The following is a 13,482-nucleotide window of genomic DNA, read 5'->3' as shown; positions in this document are numbered from 1 at the left end:
ACTTTTCAAAATAGAACAAATTCTTTGTTTCCAATGAAGAATACAGTAGTCAAGAATATAAGCAAAGAGATGACTTGGCGAGTATTAGGAAGATGAGATTCGCATTCCCACGTTAGTGTCACGCGAGTAATTACACGCCATCAAAAGAGAAGGAAGGGAGGGAAAGGAGTGATACTTTACCCTCTCTCCAGTGAAAAGGGTTGTCGTCGCTTCCGTCGTTGTTTTGGTACTCCTCTGACGGTGTTACTGGCGCGATGCCTCCAAAGCCGTTGCGCGATTTGCAGCCAGGAGGAGAAAGCAAGCAGAGCTAATAAAAGCCCACAATTACCTCCGGTTGGAGCCATTTGTCTTGACAGGCGTCTCATGCCCGGTATAATTCACCCTGGCAACAATACATTGTTGCTTAATGAGGCGTAAAACATTCTGGGATATCTGGCTAGCTCGGTGCGATACTTGACTCTTGTTTCTCTGTTTTTCTGTTTTCTTTTCCCCTGTTATCTCTTTCTATACGAAGCCGTTTTACCGAATAAATTTTGTCTCGTTCTACCGATGAAATTTGTTAGTATAATATACATGCGGCTAATAGTAAGCATATCTGTTTCTAGATATCAATTAGAAAAGTAAAAAATACGAGGAAAAATGTCAGGTCGTATAGTCAGTCAACATCTCGTAATCGTTCATACGTATTGTCATTGTTGTACGTATTCCTATACCTACGTTCATCCTGTATTGTCTTTCTTGAGACAGTATGGAAGAAACGTACTCCGTAAATTCAATTTAACAAGGGCTTGTACAGCTTTCTTTCTCGATCTTCCCGTCAAATCCGTCCTTTCTTTGTGTTTATTTCTTCGGGTCGGCAGTGATTTGTTGAGATAAGGTCACATTGACAGGCAACGCACGTGTATCGCGTGTCGAAGGACACGCTCTTACTTTCTTTTAAGAATAAGGGCTCTAAGAAGGGTGCGAGGGCTTATGATATATTTGTAATCATGTTACCCGTTACGTGCCCTTCCGTTACAACTGCTTCTGGTAACAAACTGCTACGGACCTTTTTCGCTTTATAGCTGTACGCACGCACGTATAACACCTTGTAGAATGAAGTCTTTTGATAGGAAACAATTCGATCTTTGTAACACATCGTTCTGATCTACAAAGAAGCAACAGAGTTTTTAATTGATAAAATTTGAAATATTATCGAATAGCGTAAGATTACACTCGATAATTTTTTGTTTTTTGTCGAAGATGATTGAATAATTCGAGTCTGAGTAAACGCAAGAGTACGTATCCACACTTTGATACTTGTCACTACAACACTATTGATCCGATAGCTCGCTCCGTTGCCGGTTGGTTCGAGCATAGTCCCTTCTTAACATCCCCTTCGCCACTTTGTCCCTTTCTGTACATAGTCGCTTTTGCTACCTCCCCCATGCAACCCTTTAGGGTCGCATTTCCTCCAGATATCATTGCTGGGCCTTCAGAGACATAAGATCTTTTTCAATTTCTACGCAGAGCTAATCGAAATGTTAACAGTTTTAATTTTACTGATAGCACGATCAAAAACATCGTTACTTGCATTGTCCGAACACGACGAAACAGGAAGGATAGTATATAGAATCAAAATCATTAGAAGGAGAAAAGACTCGTTCGCGTATTTTGCAAAGACGACGATGGTGGCGAAACTGCGAAAATTTGCGTCCGCCTACCCCATCCGCACTATAAATCAGTTGAAATTTGTTATGCGCGGCACGCAGATGGTTTTGTTATATGAAAATATGTGCCGCGTAGGGATGGTATAAGTATCCCTCGGTAAAACACATCCCTTATACCTCATACCCTCGACGTGCCCGCCTCATCCCGTTCCTTACCCCAGACAGCCCCGAGGCGTCATACTGTTCTGCGCTCTCTTTAATTACGCCCCAAAACCAGGACGCGTGACGTATTGCCGTGTGGCGAAAGGGACCAAAAACGACCTTTAGCTTAGACGATTTGACCCATCGATTTCTAGCACGCTCGTTAACCAGAATCGTAGAAATGTGTCAATCATAGCGAATAAAACAGAAAACGTGATGTATAATCTCGTATGAACGACAAGACGTGGATATTCTTTGGTTGAAAAAATCGATGCTTTGTTCTATCGTTCGAGAATAGAAAAATAGCAAAATATGTGAGACACATCATGGAAGAAAGTTTCTTTTCGGCGAGTAAGGTCCAGTAATGGAACTTCCACTTAAAGCGATGGCCCGAGCAGCGTTAAATATTTGATAAGAATTCGATTGGTTTAAGACGTCTGCTCGTGGAGCGAGGGTAAAGCTCTTCTCTTAGAGAGAGCAAAGAGAAAATATAAAGCAAGGGCACGAGATGGACGCATGGACGAACGGTTAGCGAAGAGAAGGGAATACTATTCCCCGGAGCCGAACGACCAAGCGATGTCCAACCGGGCAGCTGTTTCAGTCACAGCATTTCTTTCTTTCTTTCTTTCTTTTTTTTTTCTCTTTCTCTAATGCCACGACACGAAGTCCGCTTTAAAATCTTCTTCCCTCGATTCCTCCTTTGGAAGCTATAAGAGGGAGGAAGTACTGAGAGTATCGCGGCTCCCCCTTTAGAAATAAAGCCAATTTCGGTGTCGTTAGTCTGCAAAACGAAGAATCACGACTATGAGAATACCACCCTCGACCGATAGACCGATTGAGAACTGTCCTAGAGTCGTTAAACGAGATTCCTTTGTGAATTCTGCCTTGGACTACCTCGTATCTCAATATACTTTGGACAATGCAATATCGTTCACTAAAGTAAACGACAATGACTTCTAATTAAAACAACACAATGAGTATTGAGAAACAGGTCTATGGGAGTTGTTAACGTATTGTGCATTTTCATCGTGCAAAGTAATATAGCGTTACGTTTTTATAATCCGCGTCATGTATATGTAAAACGCGCGCGTGTATATATATATATATATATATATATATATATATATACATATATATAAATATATATATGTATATATATATATATATATATATATATATATATGAAAACACCAAGACGCTTTTTGAAACATGGCGAGTAAGGGTGCGAAAAGTGGAAGTAGAGTCACAAAACTCGCGTGAATCCACGTGGTGCCAAGTGGGGTGCATTAGCCAAGTTCCCCATTATCCACGCGTGAGAGACCCTTAAATTATCCAGTACTCGCCTACCGGCGACCTTACCCACCCTCGAATGTTGGCGAGAAAAAGACGTACGAGCTATTCGTCCAAGAACGCGCTTAGTAGGCTCTAATGCTCTTGGAAAATTCAAGACCGATTCCGATTTTCCAAATCGCTATAAATTCGTTCGGATTTATAAAGATCTCTTTGATTTATAATCTAATTGTGAAACAAAACTAAACTTAATGACCTTTTATGATTTCAAGACAAATTTCGTTTATATGTATAGAGATTCGTTTTTGTATGTAACAAAACTGCTAAGAACGCATCCGTTATAGATCTGGTAGCGGTTTATTTAATTGGAATTGTCGAGGGCTCGAAGAAGGACGCTAGAATTAGGAAAGAGAAGGGCAAGAGGTTGTTCAGCAGGCGGTGAGGAAATCGGGGATGTTGAAGTTTAGGCTATCTCCCAAAGCACAGTTCCAAGGAGGCTCCTTTAGACTTCAGTGACGTGACGTCGTCTAATACTCTAATCCTTCCAATGGAGGCGCCATCGTCCGCTTTACTGCGTGTTCATCTTCCTAGATACCAACTCTCCCCACCAACCTCTTCCATGGGTAGCACTCGCTAATTAATTGACAAGTACGGATTTTGAGGCGACAAGACTTTCGTCTTCGTTAAGAGTCATGATGTTTCTCGTTACGTGTTTAAGATTCTGCGAATAGGTTTTAACGTAACAACACAATTAAGAAAATAATTTCACAATTTTAATCTGCTATAGTAAATAAATGAAACCTTTTTTTTTTATCTTTTTGAAATGTATATTCGATTGGAAATCACAATGACGAGGAAAGCACTTTCTTCGAAGATCATCACGAAAGTATCCTTCGTCTTACACATCTATGGCTATCTACTCGAACCGTGCCAGGGTTGCTTTCTAATTATTCCCCGCAGGCCGTAAGGGATGGCACGTAATTGGAGGGTGGACGAGGACGCATCGATCCCCTGCTCGAAGGGATTCTCTTCCTCTCTACTACTCTTTCTCGTTCGTTCTTTCTTCGACTCTCTATCATTCTAAGGAAAACTCTCGGACGGGTGAGCATCGGTCCGCAAAGAAGAAAAGTGATAATGTCTTAAGCCGTTGGTGCGATTTAACTTGCGATTTCGGGTATGGGTACAATTCACCGCGATCCTTCGTAGGAGTTCGTCGCTCTAAACTCCGGGCTCCGTGGTTTGAGGAAGGTTTAAGGTTTAAGAGAAGCTCTTTCGCTTCTCTGAATCCTCGGAAGCTCTGCTAAGCACTGATGCTGATCCCACTCTTCCTCGACCGTCTTCTAGAAGCAGCGTTTATCTAATTTCAGTCGTCAGTTCGTATTATCGCTGTAAACCTTACATAGACGAATATCTATATTCACTTGTATAGCGAGTCAATATAAGATTTGCTGAGCTGAATGAAACCTTGACTCATCTACAGACGATGCAATATATTCACTTATTTCGTACAATATCTAACTTCAAAAGTAATACGTAAGAATTGTTAAGTTTCCAAAATCTTATATCACGTATCGCATTTACTTCTTTTATCCAATATCGCCGTATATGTAACGAAAAAGTGACTTCCAAGGTTAATTTAGTAATTATGTAATCACTCGATATAGATGTATATTGGCATTAAATATAAATTTATCATTTTTATAACAGAGTTCTTCAACATTTACGACTTCCGATGGAAAGTAAGTAGGATACGTAAATAAAGCTACGTATAGAAAAACAGGTATAGTAGAATAGAAGTAAAAATCGAAGTGCAATATAATGGAAGAAAGAGAAGGAGAAAGGTGCGCAATGTATCTATCTTTATAGAAGGAGAAAATTGTGGTGTGCATCTAGGAGCTGTATCCCCTTCTCCTGTGTCCCAGGGGGTGGCGAGACGACGAAGAGGGTGTATAGAGGGGCCGGGAATTGCGCTCGAGAGAAGCTTAAAGGGGGTGGACAGTGCGCAGAACCCGCCCCCACTTTTCGCGACGAAGCAGAAGCTGCAAGCTATACGCGCAAGCCCTTATCCCTTCCCTTTGCTGTAGAGGATCGCCACCCCGTACTAACTTAAACATAGAACAGTAGCTCGTGAGCACCCCAACTGTAAGGGTTCTACGCGCTTTTACGTGGCGCAACCTCCGTCCATACGCAACCGCGATTCAGCGAACGCGCGTGTTCAGCGCGAGCCTCGGCGCGTGCGTCTGATTTTCGACGAACTGTCCCGTAACTCGATTCTTCGATAAAAAGCGAAATAGAGATAAGAAAAGAAAAATAAAAAAAAAAGATAAGAAAGGTGTCCTTATTTAGAGGGCCTATCTCTATCGATTAATCGATCGAAAGCGGGAATATACTTCAGCTGCACAGGAATGGGCCACAGCTCTTGGAACAGTGCCCTCGACGGATCACAGGTGAACTTTTTCGAAACATGATCGTTCAGATCTCGAGAGCACTATTACGTAGATAACACGTTGAGAAGACACGATTCGAAGATTACGAATCGTTCATATCCATTGCACTGATCCTGAATCAACGACAGCCGTGTTTATTAGATTGCGCCGACGATGAACAAGAAAGATGCACTCGTAGATCGAATTGAATACATCGATGCATCCGATGGGAAAATAGACTTGCTGATCCTCTGGAATTTTTGTGTTCCAGGGTGGAACTGACCAGCGTCCCAGGCGGGCAGAATGCGATGGCACATCTCAAAAAGCGGAAGCTGGAAGCAGAGTCGATCAGTTCGAATCTTAAACAACCGCAACAGCAACAGCAGCAGCAACAACAATTGCAACAACAGCCATTACTGACAAACAAAAAGGGCTCTCAAGCTAGCGTTTCGAAAGAAATGGAGGTGACTGACGCGGCTGCTAAAAGAAGAAGAAAAAGTGTTCGTGATGATGAAATACGCAAGTCGGTCGATGCCGCTGATCCAAATAAAAATATATCTTTACCCCAGAAGAAACGAGCTTTCGCTTCGGGAAATTCGGGAAGTCCAGCTCGAAAGTCTAGTAAGCATTGCGAGGAACCCGAAGATGATGAAACTCTTATAAGAGAAACGGAAGCAGCTTTAAAGAGTTTGTCTGGAAGTTGGCCTGGGCCCAGAGGGTCCTTGTATCAAAGAGGAAATTCGGAGGAAGACAGGTACGAGTCTAATTTCGAAAATCTTTTCGAAGAGAAAAAAGAAAATCCAAAATTATCGCCTTCGTCGTTGTCTACCTCGTCAACAACCAGCACGGATGCTGGATGTTCGTTAAAAGACGTGATAACGCTACGCGGTCAACACGATCGAAATGGTAGATCGCAACAACCGATGAAACAAGAACTTATGAAACAACAGCATCCCACGAAGGGCAAGAAAGAATTTGATAACTTGATCAAAATTGAAAACGAATGCGCGAATATTCAATGTCAGGTAAACAATACGTGTCAAAACGAATCCGGTAAGATCCGACCGGTGCCTGTACGATCTTTAGCCGGTAAAGACAGGAGCGAAAGAAATCTTGTGGGTACTCACGTCGATCCCCAAGGTCGTCAAGTGGATAATAAATATTCCAGATACGAACCACCAGACTTTAACGAATTAGTCGACGATTCGTCGAATGAACTAGAAATCGACATGTCAGATCCTACACCTGATAAAGATGATACCACGGGAGATAGAACGAACGATCGTGACAGAGATAGGATGTGTAAAAATGCACAGTCCCCTTCCATTATCGGAAGACAACAACAATCGCATCATCACCAACACTACGCGGGATATCAAAGGCAATACCATGAAAATAACATGAAGATCTCCCCTACAGCAACATCCTCTAGTCCTCCAATACCAACGAATTCTCCATTCTCGGCAACTTCTGCATTCAGACCTCCTAACAACGATCATTCGAAAAATACTTGTCGTAGTACACCAACGGTACCGGTTGGTGCGACACCCATACCACCTATCGGTCCATATCCAGCTTCAGCTACCTTCGTGGGCTATCCAGCACCAGGCCCTGGTCCAACGATGCCTACTCCACAACCTGTCCCTCCCGGTTTATCACCGACGGAGGACAAACACTCGCCGACCGTTTCCTTGCTGCAGTTAAAGTCATCGAAGGAGGAGTCGCATCATGTGTCAGTACACGATCCTACATCAAATACGGTACCGAGCAGTAAAAGTCCAACAGGGCTTCCTTCAGTGACAAGTCCAGATTCGTCGAAACAATATACAATTCTTCAACCCGCGGGAGTAGGCTCTAGAGCTGCCAGTGCTATTCAAGATATTACTAGAGAAGGAGTAGTCAGTGTCGCTGCAGTTAGCAATTGTAACACCGGAAGCAGCAGTACGAATAACAGTAGTAATAATAATAGCAACGGAACTAATTGTAATCGTAATGTTACCAACAAGAATACGAGTAACAACAATGTGAATAATAATAGTAACAATAGTGGAACTAATGGAAGTTCGAACAGTAACAACGTAAGCAGCATTTCGATCACTGCTGTTTCTACCAGCACCACCTCCAGTTCCACAACTACTGTTGATGGTTCATCTGGAAGTGGGACGGGACAACAAGAAAATATAATGAAAATGCCAGAAAGACCTAATACGTTCGACGCCAACAGACCAGGAATGTCCATGTCTCCGTCCAGTCTCAGTAGAGGTGAGAAATGAGAATTAGTTAGGAAATTAACATCTTACTCATGCTATAAATGACGTTTAAAAATAACGAAATGCTAATCGATAACATGTCTTGTTGTTGTTAATCTTGAAACTGTCCGTCATATTTAATTATAAACAAAAAAAAGTTAAAATATTAATGAAGAGAGCATAGTAAAAAAGTTCTTACTCATACGTTATACATTGCAAGAAGGACACAAACGGCATTTTGGACTCTTCAGCTTATTCCGTTACTTCGTTACTCTTTCTCACTCTGTCTCTCAGTTCCCCACCCCCTCCCTCTTTTCTCTCTATGAAGTTAGGGGAGTTAGGGCAGCTCGGAAAATCAATAATTACGAAGCGAGGGGTGATGACTCAAATCGTTAAATCAAGGTCTCTCCTGTTGAAGATATTCTATGTGTCCTTTTCATGAGCTTATCGATATTCTGCAGTGGAGATGTTGAATTGCGTTGATTGATAGCGTTGCCCAACTTTTACTCTAATTATAAATAGTAGTAGAAAATAGTCTGCTATCGTACCAACTAACCAAATATCTAATACAATATATAATGATTATAAAATGACAGTCTTTTATAAGAAGAAATCATATTTTAGAAACCACTAGTGATCCGGTAATTTATCTAAAAATTCATTTTAATTGATAAAGAATCGTAAATGTATGTAGGTAATATCCTGAATGATCGGTACTAATGAAAAAATGAGGATAGGCACGAAGATAGAAAGAAACAGATAAAATTTATCGTATAGGTGACAAGAAGCGTAGTGGAACGTGACAGGTAGAGACTCGAGTGCATTCCAGGGTCTTAGGGCAGCCCTGACACGGTGTGTCTAGTCGGGGGAAATTTGGGGTTGATACCACGTCATACGTATAAGCCGCAGCTGTCAGCGGCTGGAAACGTGACTAGCATCGCAGCCGCTCCAAGCCGCCTTATTACCACGCTACGCCCCGCTGTCGTCTGTTATTATCCCCTTAACATTTTCTCCACCCGAAATTGTGAAAATGAAACGTTTTAAGAAATTCTATCTTTCCCTGTCTCGAAATCGTTTTCTATAAAAATCATCATTTAGTGTAAATACGAGCAATCAAAATGGTAGATATTTATATCGTTATAATATATAACAATTTTTCATGCAAAATTAAGTTTCAGATTCAAATGCAAAGTTTTAAATACATTCAACATGTAAACGAATTAATTTTATCGAAATCATATAATTCTTCATTATAGCTTGTTCACAATCGCAGCAATTGAATTCTGATCATTTTGATTCAGCAGCCGTATTGCGTGTTGCCTTTTTTCGACACTTTTACGGGTCTACACGCACGCGCGCAAATGCGTGTTGACACGCCATAAAACCACTATCGGGAAATCCGTCGGCCGCAAAAACCACCCTTTTCGCATTGAGACCACCGCGGCAAGCTCGATCTAGCTAATAAAAAAATAAACTGCCCTGTAACTCAATTTTACGCTGCCTTTGCGACCGTACGTATAAAAAGGGCGTTTACTCGCGCGTGAGGGCTCCCTTTCCCTTTAAGGGCAAACGTCACCGTGTGTAAATACTCGTCTCGTGATCATTCTTCACTATTTCCTTATTTTTTTCCTTTTTTTCTATAAATCTATTTCTTTTCCTTCTTCAATAAGAATTCATTGAATAAAGTATCGTTGTTGTATACACCGTTTAATGATATACTTACTTGGAAATATGAGAAGGTAAAACCGTTACATCAAAGTAAAGAAAAAAAAAATGGAAAAAAAATAAATAGTAAATAAGAGAAAAAGAAAGAGGGAGAAAAAGAGAGGAAGAAAGAAAGAGGGAGAGAGAGAGAGAGAGAGAGAGAGAAAGAGAACGAATGGCACGCGTCAAGTTTGCATCAAGTCAAATGAATAAAACAATTCTGGTGTTTATGTACACCTTTGGCCCTCCCGCGGTGACCCTCACGTGAAATGGCTACAAAATAACACAATTACACACTCGGCCTCAGCCTCACCCTCAGCGGCTACCGCTCATCCTCATTCTCACCCCTTGATTCCACTCGTTTCCTCTGTCCCTCTACCTACCCTGACTTAGGATCCTGCAGAAAAAAAGAGACGATACGAGGGACCAAAAAGAGAAAGAATCGTGGTACGACTGACTCGTTACAAGTCTATTCAGACATCCGTAAAGAACAGTGCGTGCCTCTATTCATTTTGTTGACCGGAACCATTATCTTCCCCTTCGTTTTTTCTCCTTTCTTGAGCTTAGCCACCGACGACAAGTCGGTTTTAAAACCTTACAGTTAATTTATTAATCCTACCAGTGGCTGACCGCATATCCTCACTTATCTCGTTACCGTTTTTCAAACGGATCCTAATTAAAAAGACATGAGTTCCAGAAGCCTTTCGCTCTAAATAGAAATATTAAATGATTCTGGTACATTTTTACGTGCAATTTAATTATAATTAATTAATCTGATTATAATTAATTAGTTCTTCTGACAATTTACAATTAATGTTTGTTGAAATAGTAGCAATAGGTACTGATTTCTTATAAACCCAATTTCAAATAAAACTTTGGCCGTCTCTATTCCAACAATTTTAAAAACACCGATCACGTTTAACGGATACGGTAGTACTCTTTATCGTTAATTCCGACATAAGTTGGAACTCTGCAAATAAAGTATGCTGCTAATGACGTCACGTGTCGTAATCCAATTTACGAAGTGGTCCGACTTCAGTCGCCTTAAGGAGAACGCGGACATCTAAGCGGGGTTCGTCTCTATCTCACTCTCTAGAACGCGAAATGACGACCTGATGAAGTTTTCTGCCGTCATGGCAGCCGATTCAGGATCGGCCGTAGTTGGCTAGAGGGATCAGAGCTAGAGGGGGATTAGTACACGACAAAGTTTATAAAAGTGCGCTTACTCCAGGGGAAAGCTTCGACACCCCAACCTAAACTTGGATTCATCCTTAAGGTTCTCTCGGAATCCGTCTTCGACCCCTGTGATACACATGACAAACTTACCTATGTACAAAGACACGCACATATATACCGTAGGTGTTAAATTTTTTGTACGAATCGTTTGTTTACTTTAACGAAATAAATATAAAATTACAACAACGAGCATCTAAATGTAATCGATATAAACAACGTCAATAATAATTTATGATAAAATTTGTTCATTATATATAACTTAATTATGAAGAACTCATAACGTAGACTGACTATTTTCTCGACTTGGTCTAAGAATAGAAAATAGGAGCCATTCGTCTCATCCCAATAGATTGATACTTCTCGACTACCCGCATTTATTGGCAACCTGTAATTGTCTGGTCACGCGAGGTCACTCAGAGAACACGAACGTGATCGTCATGGTGTATACCATACCTACTATTAAGGTGCAGTTAGTACACGACAGATGCTGATGTCGGTTGTTTGGCTATGGTCTTCTCGTCTGGCATCGGCCGTAGTTTCACGAAGTATTAGAAGGGAGTAGTTATAAAAAAAAAACCCGAAGAAACATTTTTAGAAGTTCGCAATTATAAACTATATTAGATATTATTTAAAATAAAAGTAATGGTAGTAACATCTTAGATATTTATATTTATTATCACATCTTCGATTTTCAATATTTGCAGATCAATAGGTGATTTATACCTCTAATTAAAAAGAAAAAGTAACAAATGAGAGATATAAAATTCCTACTCTTATTTTTTTCTGTTACAATCTATAAATTTCGAACTAATTTTTTTTTTTATTTAGAAATCATTAATTTTATTCGTCTAAAGAGGGAATTTACTTCTTTATCTCGTTGAAGATTCTAGGGCGACCATATATACCCGTGCTAATCTCCGAGGATTAACCGTAGTAGACAGAAATCCCAGAGGTTATTCGAGCGAATACGTGACTACTACAGGATTTTCAGACTGACCATTCGTATATCTATATCTTAGCTTAACCTTTTTGTAAATATGTTCGTTAAAAATATAAAGACTAATGACAAAAAAATGAAAAAAAAAAAGTTTTAATTTTTCTGTAAAAAAGTTGTTTGAAGAAGGATTAAAGTCTCGGAATATATTAACAAACGACACATATATTGAATATGCACCCCACGTACTAACTATTGCTACCCCACGAAACAATGACGTGATGTTGGACATGTTCGGTTGTCATCCATTTAATAGTTAATTTGCATTCAACTCGGTACATGGACGACAATATTGTACAGGTGTAATACACTGCCAACATATCACATGTGCATTTTGCTTGTAAAGCAACATATCTTTATTATATAAATTTGATATAATATTAATTTTACGAAATAATTTTTGAATTGAATCGAAATTCGGTTGAATCGAAATCGCAGAACATATTCTCTTCGTTAATTTTGTAGCAAAAGTAAAGCTTGTATTAAATCAAAATATCGATTATTGCATGGCATTTAACAGAGAGAAAGAGGAAGAGAGAGAGAGAGAGAGAGAGAGAGAGAACACGAGAGAAAACGAGTTTCATACAATAGATTGTTAGCAATAACCCCATCAGAACATGATTATAAAATCGCACGCACGCTGTATTATCTCAAATTAAACAAATACAACCACAACTTCGTACATATCGTATTCCTCTGATTTACTTCAAAGGATACAATTGACGAATGATACTTTGTAATTATATATAGAAATCAACTATTGTTTATCAAACTCGTGTCCTTTCGAATTTTATTAATTCATTGATAATATTTGAGATTAAATATTGTACATTTACATAAAAGGAGAATCGACCGAGCAAACATGGATTCACGTACTTCACTTTGATTTGTTACAGAAGGCAACAAGTGTCCAACCCCAGGTTGCACGGGGCAGGGTCACGTGACCGGACTCTATTCCCATCACCGCAGGTAAGCAATTATCGGTAATTAATCCGCGCTTTACCCTCTACCCCGTTTGATTAGACAGCTACGCGTTTCTCTGCAGTGAAATCGAATTTCAATAGTGAATAGAAACGAACTTTATCGATCGGTTCGAATTCCCGAATTAATGAAAACAACAAAATTAACATTAATATTTATTTGTTCACAGTCTTTCTGGTTGTCCACGAAAGGATAAACTAACTCCCGAAAGTGAGTATTTTTTTATTTAAAAAATTCCTTATCGTAGTGCATCTTCTTTTTGCGAGAGCGCCTTTTTGAAACGACGAAGTGAGGGAGCGATAATTGCGATATATTAAAAATATTCGATGATGAAAGATAAAAAACTGGTTTCATTACAACGTTTCTTCACATAGTCGCGAGTACATTAAAATCGACATATGAGATCGTAAAACGATCAACACGAGGAAAAAACGAGCCTGCGTTCCATTATGTGTGTCTGTTTGTCTGTCTGTCTTTGTTACACATTTTCTGTGCTTTTTGTTTGCGGGGTAGAGAGCTTTATTTATTGCGTTCTGTTCCGTTTCATTTATCTCGTTTTTTGTGTTCGTAGTTTATTATTATATAGTAGAGAGTTTTATCACCACACTCGAACTTGGTTTTCTTGGACGTACCTACGAACCTGTGGAGAACTCGAGACACGAGAAGTGCGAAGGACCCTCGGCATTCCGTGTGCGTCTAACTATCGAACGGAGGATTATGCGATTGAGTATTATTACCTTGCGACTTTTCCT

General features: G+C 40.0%; 1 protein-coding gene across 2 annotated transcripts in view; it reads left to right on the top strand.

Annotated features, from left to right (window-relative positions):
• LOC127067902 (mucin-5AC-like) overlaps positions 1-13,482 on the top strand; it is a 234,005-nt gene that overhangs the window by 204,876 nt on the left and 15,647 nt on the right. Inside the window, exons 1-4 of one of the 2 annotated variants that reach the window (XM_051003325.1) lie at positions 5,282-5,587; positions 5,838-7,828; positions 12,646-12,718; positions 12,900-12,940. In XM_051003325.1, the coding sequence (XP_050859282.1) occupies positions 5,875-7,828; positions 12,646-12,718; positions 12,900-12,940 (2,068 nt within the window). In that variant the 5' untranslated portion in view covers positions 5,282-5,587; positions 5,838-5,874. Of the gene's footprint in view, positions 1-5,281; positions 5,588-5,837; positions 7,829-12,645; positions 12,719-12,899; positions 12,941-13,482 lie in introns of those variants that run through there. The other variant, XM_051003315.1, reaches the window with a different exon arrangement.

This window comes from Vespula vulgaris, chromosome 1 (assembly GCF_905475345.1).
Source record: "Vespula vulgaris chromosome 1, iyVesVulg1.1, whole genome shotgun sequence".
Taxonomy (NCBI): domain Eukaryota; kingdom Metazoa; phylum Arthropoda; class Insecta; order Hymenoptera; family Vespidae; genus Vespula; species Vespula vulgaris.
Note: the sequence above shows the minus strand (reverse complement) of the source record. Positions and strands in the feature narration are given on the sequence as shown.